Source organism: Notothenia rossii, assembly GCF_949606895.1.
Source record: "Notothenia rossii genome assembly, chromosome: 5".
Classification (NCBI taxonomy): Eukaryota; Metazoa; Chordata; class Actinopteri; order Perciformes; family Nototheniidae; genus Notothenia; species Notothenia rossii.
In genome coordinates, this window is record NC_136903.1 from 91,282,880 (window position 1) to 91,299,456 (window position 16,577).

Genomic DNA, 16,577 nt, shown 5'->3' on the forward strand with positions numbered 1-16,577 from the left:
GGCTAATGTTGGACGTGATGACGTTTAGTTGTCTCATTTAGACACTTGTTAGCAACGGCCGTTTTTAAATCCACCGTTGGGGTATTCACTCATATTTAATGTTGTAGAACAAACCGGGTTAAGGACTCATTCCTATAGTTTTATGTGAAGAGTCTTCCCCCACAGAGAAGAGTTGTCCTTGTCTCACTTCTCCCAGCATGCATTGTGAATCCTTACAAACTGTGAGGTATTTCTGATTTTGATCTGACTCAGCAGAGGAAATCAAGAAACCCCAGCATGCAGCACAGCTGGAGTCCGACTGAAGGTATAGAGCAGCAGAATAAAAACACACAGCGTCTTATTTAAATTCAGCTAATGTCTCTATCCAATTAAGACAGTGCCGGAGTCATGATTCCTCACATTGACTTGCTGTCAGCTCCGCCCACTGCAGACACTTTTTCTTATCGGTCGCTCAGAAAGGCTGTCAATCGATAGCGCTGACTATCGGTGGGGGGGGGGGGGGGGGGTCCTTATGCTAATTCCATTGAAGAGTGCAACCGTTTTTAAGAATATTTCCTGAATTGTAAGGTGTCCTCGGGTGCTTTGAAATGTGCCTCTAAATAAAATGTGTTATTGTTATTATTGTGTTTTATCAACCAATAAAGGAGAGTAGAGACTTTTGGTGGAGAATTATGAGTCGGAGTCTCCTGATCACAGAAGAGTTGCTCCTCAATTATAAACCTGATCCAACTCAAATAAGATGTTCCAATGATGTCAGAGAGGTATTCACTTTCAATATATGTAACCTTGCAGCGTGCAGTTTTGTATCCTTGCAACAAGTCTTTCACCTTAAAAACTAAAACAGTGGTTTGGCTTAATGAAGCTAATGTGGCTGCAGGATTCACTCTGTTCTTAGTTTGGACTCTCATGCTTAACATCTCTTTGGAGAGAAGCATCAGCTAAATGTAATGCAATGTACTACTCTTCAACTCTTCTGTTACCACATCTTGTAAGTTTAAACAGAAACTATATCTATTATAGGCTCTTTAAGGACAACGTGTGTTGGAGTTGTTGCAATGTATTGCATTAAACTCTATGTCTACAAAACACAAACTGGGTATTGGCCAAATGATCAGTGAAGCAACAATTAATACATTTTCCTCAATAACGTCCTCATCAAACTCAGTATTGTCCCTCGAAGACAAATCCAATAGTTCATAGCAATCCCCAACTTCCTTTTACCCCGCATACAAATCATGCTATTGAGATCTGTGGTGGACATATTTTAATATTGGGAGAATGAGAGCACTGCTTGAATCCGTACCAGCAGAAGTTTCTGAATCAGTGTCACAAGAATGGATGATTTCACTTTCTCTGATGCCAGCAGTAACAAGATCCCAACACAACATCTCACAGAGGATAGATAACACACATGAGATGCCAGGAAACAGTCAGCAGGAAAGGGTTATAAGTGTGTGTCTGAACTGTGTGCAGTAATAGATACAGGAGGGATGGGGGGGAGAGAATCATTGAACAGCAGAACATCGACTAATGGCCCACAAACTCTCCTCTGAAAACACTCCCTCATTATACTGCAATAAAAAACTGCTGATAAATCACTGCTGTCATAAAGTGGAGGCACCTGCACTGTCTGTCTCCACACACACACACACACACACACACACACACACACACACACACACACACACACACACACACACACACACACACACACACACACACACACACACACACACACACACACACACACACACACACACACACACACACACACACACACACACACACACACACACACACACACACACACACACACACACACACACACACACACACACACACACACACACACACACACACACACACACACACACACAATAGCTACACCATACTAAGTACTGCAGACCATTTTGGAAAAACAATAGCATAAAATACCATCAGGTCACAGATATACCTCACTTATGTTTCAAAGTGGAAGAGTTTATGGGAATATTGTCGGAATAGGAATAGAGATGAGACCATGGAGTGGAATAAACTCCTCACAGAGTTCAACAGAGCAGATTTAATTAAAAATACTGGCTTTTGTGACACTTTACTGCACAGTTAGAGGCAGAGGAATGAATCCCAATGACCACATTCATCTTTAGAATAAACAACATGTAACGCTATACTGCACAGCCACTCACCCTGCACCTTTTACATTCACTATATGTTTGATGTCAAAAATACTACACCAAGCACTGCAGACCATTTCAGAAACAGACACAAACTACCATCAGGTCATAAAAGATCCACTCCAAAATGCCTCAACACACATGTCTCCAACTAGAAGAGTTAATGGGAATATTGTGGAAATAGGAGCAGAAGAAAAGAGGATAAAGACCAATAGTTTCCTCACAGAGTTAATTAAAGCAGAATTATTGGAAAATACTGATTTTTATGGCACTTTTCTGCACAGTTAGAGGCAGGGGAATGAATCCAAATGATCAAATTCATCTTTAGAATAAATAACAACATGTAATGCTACTGCACAGCCAGTGAGCATTTTCCCTCACCCATTTACTATAGCTGATGTTTGATGTTAAAACTATTATACTAAGAACTGCAGACCATTTCAGAAACAGACAAAATAGCAGAAACTACCATCAGGTCATAAAAGATCCACTCCAACGTGCCTCAACACACATTCATGTCCCAAACTAGAAGAGTTTATGGGGAAACTTGAATTATTGGGAGAATAATGGCTTTTATCAAAGTTTCCTGCACAGTTAGAGGCAGGTGAAGGAATCCCAATGACCAAATGCATCATTTGGAATTTCCCAACTGCAGAACATCCACAATAACACACACAAGCAGCGATATAAAGCATCAACAAACAAACACACAAACACCATGCATGTCACTCACCGACTCCTATCTTCTCGTCCTCCGTCGGTGTCCACATGATGTCCCGCTGCACAAAGCGCTAAATCCCGCAGAAAGTAGGAATCACTGCATGGAGATCCAGCAGGAAAAGTTAACTTCAGGTGCTCAGCAGGTGAGAGGAATAACCACACATGTGTCGCAGCTGTTTTAAATTAAATTAATATCACGGTGACGCGAAGTGTGTGTCCATGTTTCTGCAGATAGAGATGCTACACATGCGTCACAGCCCGATGTTTCTACGGGATGGATGAAGCACAAATCCCGTGGTGCGGGATACAAAGCCCGGTCTGGTGACACTCTGCACTGTGAGGATGTCAGTACAGATCCATGGTGTAAAAACCCCCCCGAGAAAACCTTCCTATACCTGCAGGAATCCCCTCTCTGTCAGCGCAGCATCTTCCTCTGATTCACGGGAACGCATCCATGTCTACTACTGCGGAGAGATGTTGGAGTGAGGAAGAAGAAGAGGAAGAAGAAGAAGAGGAGTATGAATAAAGAGTCCCGTGGAGCTCCGTGTCTGAATGAACCGAGCGACCGGAGAGCTGTGCGCAGCAGCAGAGAATCACTGTAAGAGGATCAGCCTGCAGAGTGTGTGTGTGTGTGTGTGTGTGTGTGTGTGTGTGTGTGTGTGTGTGTGTGTTTGTGTGTGTGTGTCCACAGTATGTTGTTGTACACGGGACAGACACTGGGCAGATATTCTTGACCACACACACCCACCCACCCACCCCCCCCCCCACACACACACACGCACACACACACACACACACACACACACACACACACACACACACACACACACCACATATATTATTACTTGACTCATGAAGCCATCATCACTCCACCACAGTGATTATGATTTTTGCCATAATCGAGCAGCCCTAGTGTGTGTGTGTGTGTGTGTGTGTGTGTGTGTGTGTGTGTGTGTGTGTGTGTGTGTGTGTGTGTGTGTGTGTGTGTGTGTGTGTGTGTGTGTGTGTGTGTGTGTGTGTGTGTGTGTGTGTGTGTGTGTTTATGCAAAGAGAAAAGCACCACATATGGACTACGTTTGTGTGTGAACTGTGCCACCGTGTGGACATTATTTGTAAACGCGATGTGGCACAATTTAGAGGTGGTAGAAGTACTCTTTATCTATATATTGTGGTGACCACTCATTAATACACTGGGTTACATAATTCATACATGGAACTACAGGGGGATATTGTTTCCACACGGACATGTTATGTGTGGTCTATATATATTGTGTGCCCTCCTGGCTTCTCTCTCATCTTCCCGGACTGCAACCGGACAACATGCCCTTAGCTGCTCTCAAAGTACCCTTTTGCACCTCCACTGCACCGCCTCCGACTCCCTATCTCTCGGCACTACAATATCACATTACTCATTTTGTTAAATAAAAGTAATATATTAGTTTACTTCGTCACTTTCTACATAACGTTTGCGTTACTCAGCTACAGTCTATAGCCAAAACTTAGAACTTAGGCCTACATGTGCACACACATATGACAAACACTATTGCAATAAGGAAGACATGACACAAGTTAATAACGCGGAAAATTCTAGTTTTTTTTGCTTGTTCGGAGTCGAGACTCACTCAACATCATCACTGTGGGTTCGGGGGTCTTTAGCTAGCTTCGTGCTAATCAAATCAAGTTTTATAGATTTTTGGTCGAACCAAAGTGCTGTACATACAATAAAAGTAGACTACAGTAGAGACACTTTACAGCAAATACAACAGCACAGTTTGTGCAGAATATCAGTATGAGAAAAACGACACCCTCTATCCTTAGACCCTCACATCGCACAAGGAAAAACTTCCAGAGAAACCCCACAGTTTAAAGGGGGACAAAAGGATCCCTCTCCCAGGACGGACAGACGTGCAATAGATGCCGTGTGTAAATCAAAGAGATAATACATTTTACAGCATATAGACCGAATGTTAGGCAATGCATGTGTCTGTAATAAGAAGATGAATCCACGAGGATGTCAGCAATCCTGTGGGAGCCATCAGGGAAGCAGCATGACGAGACCCAGGCAGGACCACAGAGACAGGTTCAGCCACGACCCGAAGTCCACGACTTAATCCAGAACTCAGGATAGAGGATCCAAGACACAGGACTACAGCAAGAGGATCAGCCTCGACTCCGGATCCCGGCGTAGATATAGATACAAAACAAGAAAAAAGATTTGGATGGGTTAATCGGAACAAGAGAATACACAGACACAGACAGAGAGGGAAAAGATCACTGGATAAAAGTTATTCTTGATAACCCTCTAGAAAGATCTCATGAACTTCCCCACTCAACAGGGTCGTGGGAAGTAAGGGTGCTGAGGGTGCTGCAGCACCCCCTGATGGAGGACAGGGAATCTGCACGTCCACAAGATTAAATGGAAATATAATACAAAAAAACGAATTTTCAGCCCTGATGTAACAACATTCATAATTAAGTAAAGATAACACCCTTTTCACCCCGGTTACAATTTCCATTTGCCCTGAACGATGAAAGTGGCTTATCAGGCGCCCGCAGCTCACACACAGGACAGATATCAGCTGTCTGGACAGGACTGATAGCCAGACAGACTGAGAGGCTCAGTGAGGTAAAGGACTGAGTGTTTAGTTCACTTTAGTCTAAGTTATCTCAGAGGGTCTCAAACGGTTTGTTAACAATTTATGTAAATAAATATTTCCAAGGCAACCTTTATAATTATTGGGATAAATAAAAACAGGTTTGAAATCATTCCAGTGCATACTATAGGACAGTAAACCAGAAATATTGTTTAAATCTGGAGAGATTAAAGAATATGCATAAATAAATAAATGTTAACTGGTAAAATAAGAAATAAATGAACAACAAAAATAAAATAAGTTACATTTACTTGTTATTGGCTATGTTAGGTTATTGGTTATGTCCACATAATTATTTGATTATTAAAATGTAAGCCGATCTTTTCGATATGGGTGTTTAGAGTTGTACCCCTTAGATCTAGTCTCTGGCAATTCAGCTCAAAGTGCACCAGATTGAAGCATTTTACTTTATAATGTTGAAAAAAAATCTTCCCCCCTGACCCCCCTAGAGGATGTGATCCCCACAGCACCCCCCATTTGAAACATGTTCCCACGGCTATGCCACTCAATCTATCAAGACCCGAGCAGTTCTATAGATATAGGATAAGAAACAGAGATAGGGAGCACAACAACCTATCTCTTTGTCAGATCCACTCCCCCGCTTATCTAAGCGACTCTGTACCCCGTTACCCTCTACCAGGCCATAGACCAGCAGAGGGTGGGTAAGGGTTTTTAAGAATAAACCGCAAGGGTCTAAAGGGAAAAAAAATGAAATATAAGGTACTATATTTTAAGTAATCCTATTATTACTATTCCTATATTAGAATAATGTATAAACTATTTTAAAAATACTTTATGAAATCCTATGTTATGTTATAAAAAATAAAGAACTAAATGAATAAATAAATAACTAAATGAATAAATAAATAATTAAACAAAAGCCAGAGAGAAAAAGTGAGTTTTAAGTGTTGATTTAAAAACCCCTAGGGTCTGGGCCGACCTCACGGGGCAAAGTATTCCAGAGCCTAGGGCCAGCCGCAAGATAGCTCGATGCCCTCGGGTTTTGAGCCTGGTCTTAGGCACTATCAACAGCAGCTGGTCAGCAGACCTTAAGGCTCTGCCTGGGGTGTAGCGATGGAGGAGTTCGGCTATATAGACAGGAGCCAGCTGCCAGCCCATTCAGGCCTTTGAAAACAAATAAAAGGAGTTTAAAATCTATTCTGAACCGAACTGGAAGCCAGTGCAATGAAGCCAGAAATGGGGTGATATGGTCACGCTTTCTGTGGCCGGTGAGAAGCTGTGCAGCTGCATTCTGAACTAGCTGATGGAGTCTAATTGAGGCCTGGTCCATACACACATACATACATTGCAGTAATCCAGTCTCGAGGTAACAAAGGCGTTAATAACCCTTTATAGGTCTTTTAAAGATAAAAACGACTTGGTCTTAGCCAATAGTTGTATTTTGAAAAAGCAGGTCTTGACTACAGTGCTAACCTGCTTATCAAATTTAAAGGCGCTGTTGAAGGTCACTCCGAGGTTCATGACAGAGGGGAGGATAGCATGTTGCCTTTGCAGGTGCTTGGAGAAACTCTCCAGCGTTGTGTTTGCAGCAGTGCAGACAAATTTAAAAATAATGGGCATACCTCCACCCCTCGAAAGTTATAGGTGTTGATGTGTCTGTCTCTGCAGCACAACCCCCGTGACAGTTGCATGTGGACAAGTCGCGCAAATGTTAAGCAAATATAAACCTGCGGCGGGAATCCCTCTAGTGACTAGAAATATTTAAAAGTGTTAAAAGTTAGGCCACTCTTATCTACCCCCGGAACTAGCTAAACTAGTTATAAATATGTTTATTATTTACTGTCGTGTCGGGTCACTCATTCACTGGATGAGCGAGCTGCAGACGGGCTGTCAGGAGAGCGAGAGAGGAAAAGAGAGGCTCCATGTATTAAACCCGCCGTGTTATTATCCAAAGTTACTGTAAAGCTCTGAATCATTTAGTATCTAGTCTGTCAAAGGGAGAATCTAGTAATTTAAGTAAGGTGCATTCGATCAGCTGACTGTATTTACAATAAAAGTAGTTTCTTAGTGTACTGGTCTTAAAATCTCATAGCATCAGCTTTTAATTTTCCTGTTGGATGTTCTTCTTGACCCTCAGATAAGGAGAACATGTAGTGTCTTTCAGGCATGTCCTTTCCTAACAAAAATTAAAGGAAACATAAAACATATTATTGCAGAACAAGTGTGTTATTTATGAAAGCGGTGTGTTTGTGTGTTTAGGGGCTGTGGATATAATTATTTTGTAATTGTAATTTTTTTTTATTTCAACAGTGAGCTACAAAGACAATCAGATTATGAATAAACAGTATGAAGTTCATCCACATTGAAATATATGTTATTATCAAAATAATATTGAACTGTTATCAAAACGTAGTGCAACTGTAGAAGCTTGCTCTGTTGTCTCAATGAAAGAATAACTTTTACCACGTTTTTTGCAAACAATATTGAGAGATAAATAGTAGCAGTTCTCACTCTGTGTTAAATATCTTTGCCTTTAATACATTAAATTAGAAAACTGACAAAATCATATTGCTTGTTAACATCTAAATGTAACTTTTTGCATGGAAAAAACCCTCAACTTCACTGATGTGTCGGTGATCTAGTATTGTTTAATGGAATGTATATCAGTGTACAGGGTTGGGAGGGTTACTTTGTAAATGTAATCAGTTACTGATTACTGATTACATGGCTCTGAAAGTAATCCGAATACAGTTACAGTTACGTGTCTTAAAAACGTAATCAGATTACTTTTAGATTACTTTTGGATTACTTTATTTTTCCATCACAGATGGGTATGTTTTGGTGTACAGGAGACACAAAAAGCAAACTGAACGTGTTTTTACTGTTTTAATGGCTTATCAAGAGCACAACTGAAACATACAATTCTGAAATGATGTAACAACATAATACACTTTTTGGGGTTGCAGCTTGGGATGTGAGGAGTGAGGGACACGGCTTAGAACGGGCGTGTCGCCTTCTGTCCTGCCAGTGTTGACAAAAATAAACAAAAATAAAGCATTTGATCTCAGGTTTCGGGTTGATTTCACTCACTGATTACACAGTGGTGATTCTGCTGTTGTAGGGTAACAGGAGCACCTGCTCAAAGTGTTCATCGGTCATGCGATTGCGTTGGGGAGTGAACAGGTTGCCACCATGGCTGAAGAGACGCTCCACAGCAGCACTTGAGGGCAAAGTGGTGTTGTATTTAATGAAGACCTGCTTAACGGTGGGGAAGTCCTCTAGTGCAGGGGTCCCCAACCCCCGGTCCGCGGACCGGTACCGGGCCGCGGAGGTGTTACTGCCGGGCCGCGATATAGCTGTGAGTTTATCGTAATATTTTCAGAATTATAAATATATACAAATATTTTATCAAAACAAATTCAATTTAAAACATTTTTTTTTACATTTTATACCAGTCATTATTTCATCCAAAACATACAAAATAAATTAGAATTGGTTAGCATAAGGTCTCAGCCTCTCGTGCGCAGAGAAAGTTACAAGTGGTGCGCCAATAGGAAGTGGAGCACACAGGAGACAACCGTTTAATCGCAGACTGTTATGTTTGTGGGGGAATGGCAGTGCATACATTATTTGAGATATAATTTCGGACTTCATTTTAAGGACATTGCGGCCAGGGGTGTAGAGCTATTTTTTATTTGTAAAACCTCCTTCACTTCATGAAATGGCTGCAGCATCAGGAGGCAGCCTCTGAGAAGTGCTGCACGCGTATACACACCGCCTTCACTGTGTTCCCCACTGCAGGCTGCTACGTTTCAACCACAGACATCTCTACACACACATACATCGAACGGCCCGATTATTCCCCCTATTACTCGTTGTATGAAGGAAATGTCCGGTCACAAAGGCGCATGATGTGTGTGTGAATGTGCTCTGCTCAGCTCCGCTGTGTGTGTGTTTGTTCTGTGTGTTTGTGTGTGTCCAATAACGGCATTTGTTTTCAAATTACCATGAACAGTAATTTGCACACATCTGGCCAACTCCATAGGTAGGCTATGTGGGTGTTCCCAAAATAAATTAGTTTAATCTTAATCTCGATGTAGTGCTAAATGCTGTCGGAGTGCACCGGAATGAACGCCCCGGTATGACGTTATTATTGCTGGCAAACAAGCCCAGGGGTCTCACTGACATTTCAGTTATATCAATATTTGTAAAGCGGTCCTATTTTTTTGTTTTAATTGTATCCTGGTTTTAAACGTTGTTAATATGTTTTGGATGCATATTGGTATTTCTTCAGGCTGTTAAATACAATTAGCCTCTGTTGCCACCTGCTGGTGAGTAAATATTGAAATCAGTTAAAATTGACAACCGGTCCGCAATCTTTTTTAATGTATCTGCCGGTCCTTGGCACAATAAAGGTTGGGGACCCCTGCTCTAGTGCACCCAACTTCTTGTTTGTGCCCTCCAGATATTTTCCGACCTCTTCAGGTGGGCCAGTGCTGGTTTCTCTGTTGGCTCCAGGACCGTAGCTGAAGAAATCCTCCTCTCCAGAGTCACTGGAGGCAGGAGCAGCAGCTGTTGTGTTCACGGCTGGTTCCATCTTAAACGCCTCAGCCACCAGCATTCTGCGGACATCTTCCTTTTCCTCTTCAGGCAGCCGCCACAAACGAAACTGAGGGCTTGATGCTGTCGCCAATTTAGCCTCGCGACTTGAAAACCACTTCTGGAAGCGGGAATCGATTGCATTGATAACCGTTTCAATGACTTCTGAGAAGAAGCGCACATGAGGTTTCAGACAGCCTCTTCTTCAAGGTCTGCAAGACTGGAATTACAAGTCCAAGAAAGCACTTTGTTTCCCCTTGAAGAAGGTCAAGGGCACACGCAAGTGGCTTGAGTACTTCTGCATATTCCTTCAGGAATGCCAACTCATTTGCTAGCAGCTTTGTTACTGCAAGGCGCTCACAAACCTCTGCCAGTTGTGCATCTGTAAGTGACACAATCTTCTGAACTGCATTGTACTCAGAATTCCACCGTGTCACTCAGGGAATGATCCATTTTATTTCCCCAATCTCCTCCACTGCCTCTGCCGCCAAAGGTGATCTTTGAGCCTTATTCCAGATTGCAGAACACTTAGCCATGGCACTGCAGAAGAGTTTGCGTGTTGCCCCCTGTGACACAGTCCGCTCCAGATCTTTAGAGGCAATGAGGTTTAAAGTGTGTGATGCACAGCGCTGGTGTTGAGGCAGACAAAACTGGAGTCCCTCATCCTCACCTTCCCCATCAAGAATGGCACCGACATCCTCAAACCCAGCATCTTAATTGCCATCTTGACCGCCTTCTTCAACCTCCTCCCTCGGTCCAAATTCTCTGAAGGCCTTCACAAAGTTACTGCCATTGTCAGTGACTGTCGCCTGCACTTTTCTTTCAATGTTAAACATCTCGTGAATTTGTTGGATTTTTTCTGCAATGTCGTCATATGTGTGACGGCCCTTTATTCTGGTACATGCAAGTGCTACTGACTTTCTCTCCAGATCTTGCCCCTCTATCCAATGACACGTCATGCCGAAAAAGCTCCGATTGTGCGCTGTCCAGATGTCGGCAGTTGTGCATACATGTGATACCGTCTGGAGCTTTTCTGTCACCTTTTCCTTCATGGCAAGGAATCCATCTTCAATACTTCTCATCAGGCTTTTTCGGCACATGACCGTTTTCCCTCCACTTATAACCTCAATCAGGTTTCGAAAGGCAGGTTGTTCCAAGATGGAAAAGGACTGCACATCTTGGATGATGAAATTGAAGATGAGAGCATTCACTTTGCTCTGTGTGGTATGATTCATGAATGTGTCCAGTCTTGGTTGTTTAGGTTGTGGTCTCTGTTCTTGATCGTCTGAGGTCCTTTTGGGTGGAATCTTCTCATACACACCAGCATGTTTTCTCTGTAACAAACAAAACATTTAAACATATAATAGGTTTTGTGCGCTGTGATGATTCGGTATACCTTTAGTAATGAATATTAAATGTTGTGAGGAAATCCTTCCACCAATAATTCCAATAAGTAATCCAAAATGTAATCACTTCAGGTTAACTAAAGTAACTGTAATCAGATTACTCGTTTTTCAAATGTAACGCGAGCTGAATACAGTTACTTGATTTTTGTATTCTGATTACGTAACGCCGTTACATGTATTCCGTTACAACCCAACCCTGCCAGTGTATTAAAGTCAATACTTCATTCATTTAAACCAATATCTTTGTTGATTCTTTGTACAGTAAGAAAAATAGAGTCTTTATACCTGAGCTGAAGTTCACTGCTGTGAGGAGTCTAGTTCTGTCTCTCACTCTCTGGTCCAGCCTGTCTGCATCACCTGGACACCTTAAACAAACAGATATATGTAAAGTACCATGTGTACAAACAATATAACTGATTCTCTTCTGTTGAACATGTTGGATTGTGTATTGTCCGAGTCAGGGTCCTTTTTATTTTACTGTAACTTTGGAAGTTGTGTTACCAATGCTTACTGTTTATTTGATACCCGTTTGGTAATGCAATTCATAAAAACAACAAGGTTTGGGTTCGTTCTTCAGATGACTGTGACGTTAACGTGTAAGCTCAATAATGAACTCAACCAACCATATTGTAATATCTAAGTAATCATCTTGAAATATGACATTAATAATTGTAATATACACACATCTTGTTGTGAGGTTGATTTCACATACACTACTTCGACATTAGCTTGTCTACATACTTGAGCATAGCCAATTTAAATTAACCTTAGCGATGCATACAGTTCCTACCTACATAATAATCATCTCTCTATAAGTTACAAGGATGAGCTTATTTTATCAACCTCAAACAGAAGCCGTTTGTTCAACAGTATTATCCCACTTAACGCTTAACACTTGTCTATTTCGTTTTAACCTTTATATATAGTCTATGATTTTAACTTGGAGGCTACTATTAGCATCATTAGTACCAATGTAGCTACAACTCGCTTACACGCTAACCCAAGCCTTAACATTCATTACGTAGCTGATTCAAATCATTAAATTATAAATAAAGTACTCAAATTTCACTTACCGCAAAATCGCATTCATGCACCGTCTGTTTTAACCGCAGAGCGATTCACAATAGTACGATATATAAGCATGAAGAACAAACAACCACGACCGGCTTCAAGTTGTGTTCCCTGGATGAGCTGAACAGGCAGAGTCCCAATAGCTTCACAGAGCAGCTAGCAGAGAGACAAGAAGCTAGCAGCAGCAGTCACTTGACAGAGCTGTCCCTCAATGTGACAACGCCCTAATATATGCATAACTTTAAGGCTTAATATTAATTAAACAGATGAGTTGAGAAAAAATTCACCCCCCTAATCCATATTCATGAAGGGGGGATCTAACTATACAGAGAATATGTTTTTTTGAACCACGATGTAAACATGTTTATTTCTGCTGTAAAGTTGGGCATTTTAACATGGGGGTCTATGGAAATGGCTCCCTTCTGCAGACTACTCCTACTGGCCACTAGATGAACTGCAGTGTGTGGCACTTCCGTATTGGCGTCCCGGCTCTTCCACAGAGTTTGCCGCTTGAGTAATATATACGCTTTGCAGCATACAATATTAATTAAAGTGAAGTAGAGTGCATATATCCCTTATATCCCTACACAGAACCAAATCATGCTTTTAGTATATAAGGTTTAATGAGATGATAGAATCAAAGCTGAACTGTATAACATAAAAAGGCACACGTGATGAAAACCTAACCCCAGAAGGGGGGTCTGGGGGGATTCTCCCCCAGGAGATTTTTTGAAATACTAACATATAAACTACCCATTCTGGTACACTCTGAGAAGAAAACAAATAGATGTATTACTACCTGACATATTAATAATATTTTATGCCATTGTTTGTTTTTCACTTTGTTCTGACAGCTGAACTTGCTGCTCCACACAGAGAGAAGAGCAAAGAGGAGATAGTCTGTGTGAAATAGTTTAAATTGTGGGTAAGGATAGATAGCCCCCATTGTTCTGTGACCTGTCAATCATCAAACCGGGGTCATATTTCATTATGTGTTCATTTTTATCTGAAGATGTACCCATGGGTGTATAAAGAATAGTTCTACCGCAAAGTTATTCTCCGTGGGGACTTCCGGCTACAATCTTGATTCTGATTGGCCAGAAGACTCGAAAAAACATCAGCAAAGATGTTTTATTGAGAAGATGATCACTACCTGACAGAAGTTTTCAAAACCGTTTATGGTCTCCGGTACTTTCAGTCCAACGCCTACTGCATGCACAGCGTTAGAAAATCGGGCCTTCAAAATAAAAGTTTGACTTTTTCCCCCCCAAAAAAAAAAAAAAAAAAAGAGGAATGTTTTCACTCACCCACTCGAAACGGGTCCTCGACCCACTTTTGGGTCGTGACCCACCAGTTGAGAACCACTGCTCTATGGTGCACCTGTAGAAGGTCAGGATGCTCTCTATGGTGCACCTGTAGAAGGTCAGGATGCTCTCTATGGTGCACCTGTAGAAGGTCAGGATGCTCTCTATGGAGCACCTGAAGGTCAGGATGCTCTCTATGGAGCACTTGAAGGTCAGGATACTCTCTATGGAGCACCTGAAGGTCAGGATACTCTCTATGGAGCACCTGTGGAAGTTGCAGAGTATCCTGGAGTCCATGTTGAACCTTCTCAGCCTGCAGAGGAAGAAGAGCCGCTGTTGAGCTTTCTTGGTGATGGTGGTGGTGTGATGAGTCCATGTCAGGTCCTCAGTGATGAGTCCATGTCAGGTCCTCAGTGAAGAGTCCATGTCAGGTCCTCAGTGAGGAGTCCATGTCAGGTCCTCAGTGATGAGTCCATTTCAGGTCCTCAGTGATGAGTCCATGTCAGGTCCTCAGTGATGAGTCCATGTCAGGTCCTCAGTGATGAGTCCATGTCAGGTCCTCAGTGATGAGTCCATGTCAGGTCCTCAGTGATGAGTCCATGTCAGGTCCTCAGTGAAGAGTCCATGTCAGGTCCTCAGTGAAGAGTCCATGTCAGGTCCTCAGTGAAGAGTCCATGTCCGGCCCCTCAGATGAGTCCATCTCAGGTCCTCAGTGATGAGTCCATGTCAGGTCCTCAGTGAAGAGTCCATGTCAGGTCCTCAGTGATGAGTCCATGTCAGGTCCTCAGTGATGAGTCCATGTCAGGTCCTCAGTGATGAGTCCATGTCAGGTCCTCAGTGAAGAGTCCATGTCAGGTCCTCAGTGATGAGTCCATGTCAGGTCCTCAGTGATGTGGACCTCAAGGAACCTGGAGCTGCTGACTCTCTCCACCGTAGTCCCATTGATGGCGATGGGGGCGTGTCCCTCTCTCTGCTGCTTCCTGTAATCCACAATCAGCTCCTTGGTTTTGCTGACGTTGAGATGGAGGTTTTTATCCTGGCACCAAGATGTCAGGTTTCCGACCTCCTCTCTGTATGCCGTCACGTCGCCGTCTGTGATCTGGCCGTTAACCCTTTTAAAGGATTTGCACACATCTGCCCTGTTTAAAACAAAAAGGAAGGGCTCCTGATCCTCTCTGCACCCCCAGCCTGGCTGCTCTCAAATCGTGCAAAAACACTGTTCAGCTCATCTGGGAGAGATGCGCACGCAGCTAGTTTGAATGACTTTGTATACTGCAGGGTAGCTTGTGAATTTACTCCAGGTGGAACTAAAGTCTGATTTAACACTTGATTATATTTCACATCGTTAATCCAGATCTGTGAAGATACTAAAAGGTATTAAATACATGTAGTGGGAGAAAAGTACACCTTGTAACAGAGTATTCCTACACTCTTGTACTGTTATGTGTATTTTTGCCCTCAAAACCTTGCAGAAATGTATTTTAGGGGACTATTTAGCTGCTTTTGTGCCTAACTTCACGCGGAATCTTTCCAAACTCTGATCAAACTGTAAAAATATGAGGTGCTGATCAAACATGAATAACAGTTAGTTAAATAGTTAGTTATTTAGATAGATAGTTAAATATGTTTATAGTTATATAAGTATATACAGATAGATAGATAGATCATCGATACATTTTTGGTACAATTATTTGTTAATTTCCTCAATTCTATGGCATTTTTGTGACCTTTTGTTCCTTCTTTTTATTGCAGTTTGAAGACAGAGTAACTGACATCAATGCTGTGGACATGTAAGCTTTGCACCTTCACGTGTGAAAAGAGAGGGAAACTACTGAGACCTTCCAGAGCCAGGAGAGCTAATCCAAAGACCTCATCACACCTCCTCTTCATCCCTTCTCCTCATCAAATCCAGATCTTCAGCATCACCACCAGTGTCTAGACCCCGGGGGGTTCCCTATATGCTCACGGCTGCATTTCCCCTTTTAGATATACGATTTTAGGATCGGGGTCTAAACGCCAAAGACTTAACATTTATCTCATGGCATGTGTCAATAAATGTTCGTTACATTACTACATTGCATTTAGCTGACACTTTTATCCAAAGCGACTTACAATAAGTGCGTTCGACCAGGAAGATACAAACTTGAAGAAAACAGAATCATATAAATACATCAGGTTTCATAGAGCCGAACATTTCAATGCAACTCAACTGGCTTTAGATAAGCCAGTCCTTTATTAGTATATAAGTGCTTTGTTAATAGTTCTTACCAAAACGTTGATACACTGAACAAAAATATAAACGCAACACTTTTGTTTTTGCTCCCATTTTTCATGAGATGAACTCAAAGATCTAAAACATTTTCTACATACACAAAATAACCATTTCTCTCAAATATTGTTCACAAATCTGAAAAAATGTGTGATAGTGAGCACTTCTCCTTTGCCGAGATAATCCATCCCACCTCACAGGTGTGGCATATCAAGATGCTGATTAGACAGCATGATTATTGCACAGGTGTGCCTTAGGCTGGCCACAATAAAAGGCCTCTCTGAAACGTGCAGTTTTGCTTTATTGGGGGGGTCTGGGGGGGTCCGAAAACCAGTCAGTATCTGGTGTGAGGGTTAGGATTAGGGTTAGGGTTAGTGTGAATCGAGTAGCCCATGGTGGTGGTGGGGTTATGGTATGGG

The 16,577-nt window shown here is 42.1% G+C and overlaps 1 protein-coding gene and 1 long non-coding RNA gene across 2 annotated transcripts in view; one reads left to right on the plus strand and one right to left on the minus strand.

Moving 5' to 3' along the window:
* Nucleotides 1-3,453, minus strand: part of LOC307041071 (dedicator of cytokinesis protein 3-like) — a 234,822-nt gene extending 231,369 nt beyond the window's left edge. Inside the window, exon 1 of the mRNA XM_079684411.1 lies at nt 2,908-3,453. Coding sequence (XP_079540537.1) covers nt 2,908-2,944 — 37 coding nt within the window. The 5' untranslated portion in view covers nt 2,945-3,453. The remainder of the gene's footprint in view (nt 1-2,907) is intronic.
* Nucleotides 3,354-16,444, plus strand: LOC307041075. The gene is made up of 2 exons (XR_013808679.1): nt 3,354-3,492; nt 15,642-16,444. It is a non-coding gene; the product is annotated as an uncharacterized lncRNA (long non-coding RNA).
* The last annotated feature ends 133 nt before the right edge of the window (nt 16,445-16,577 follow it).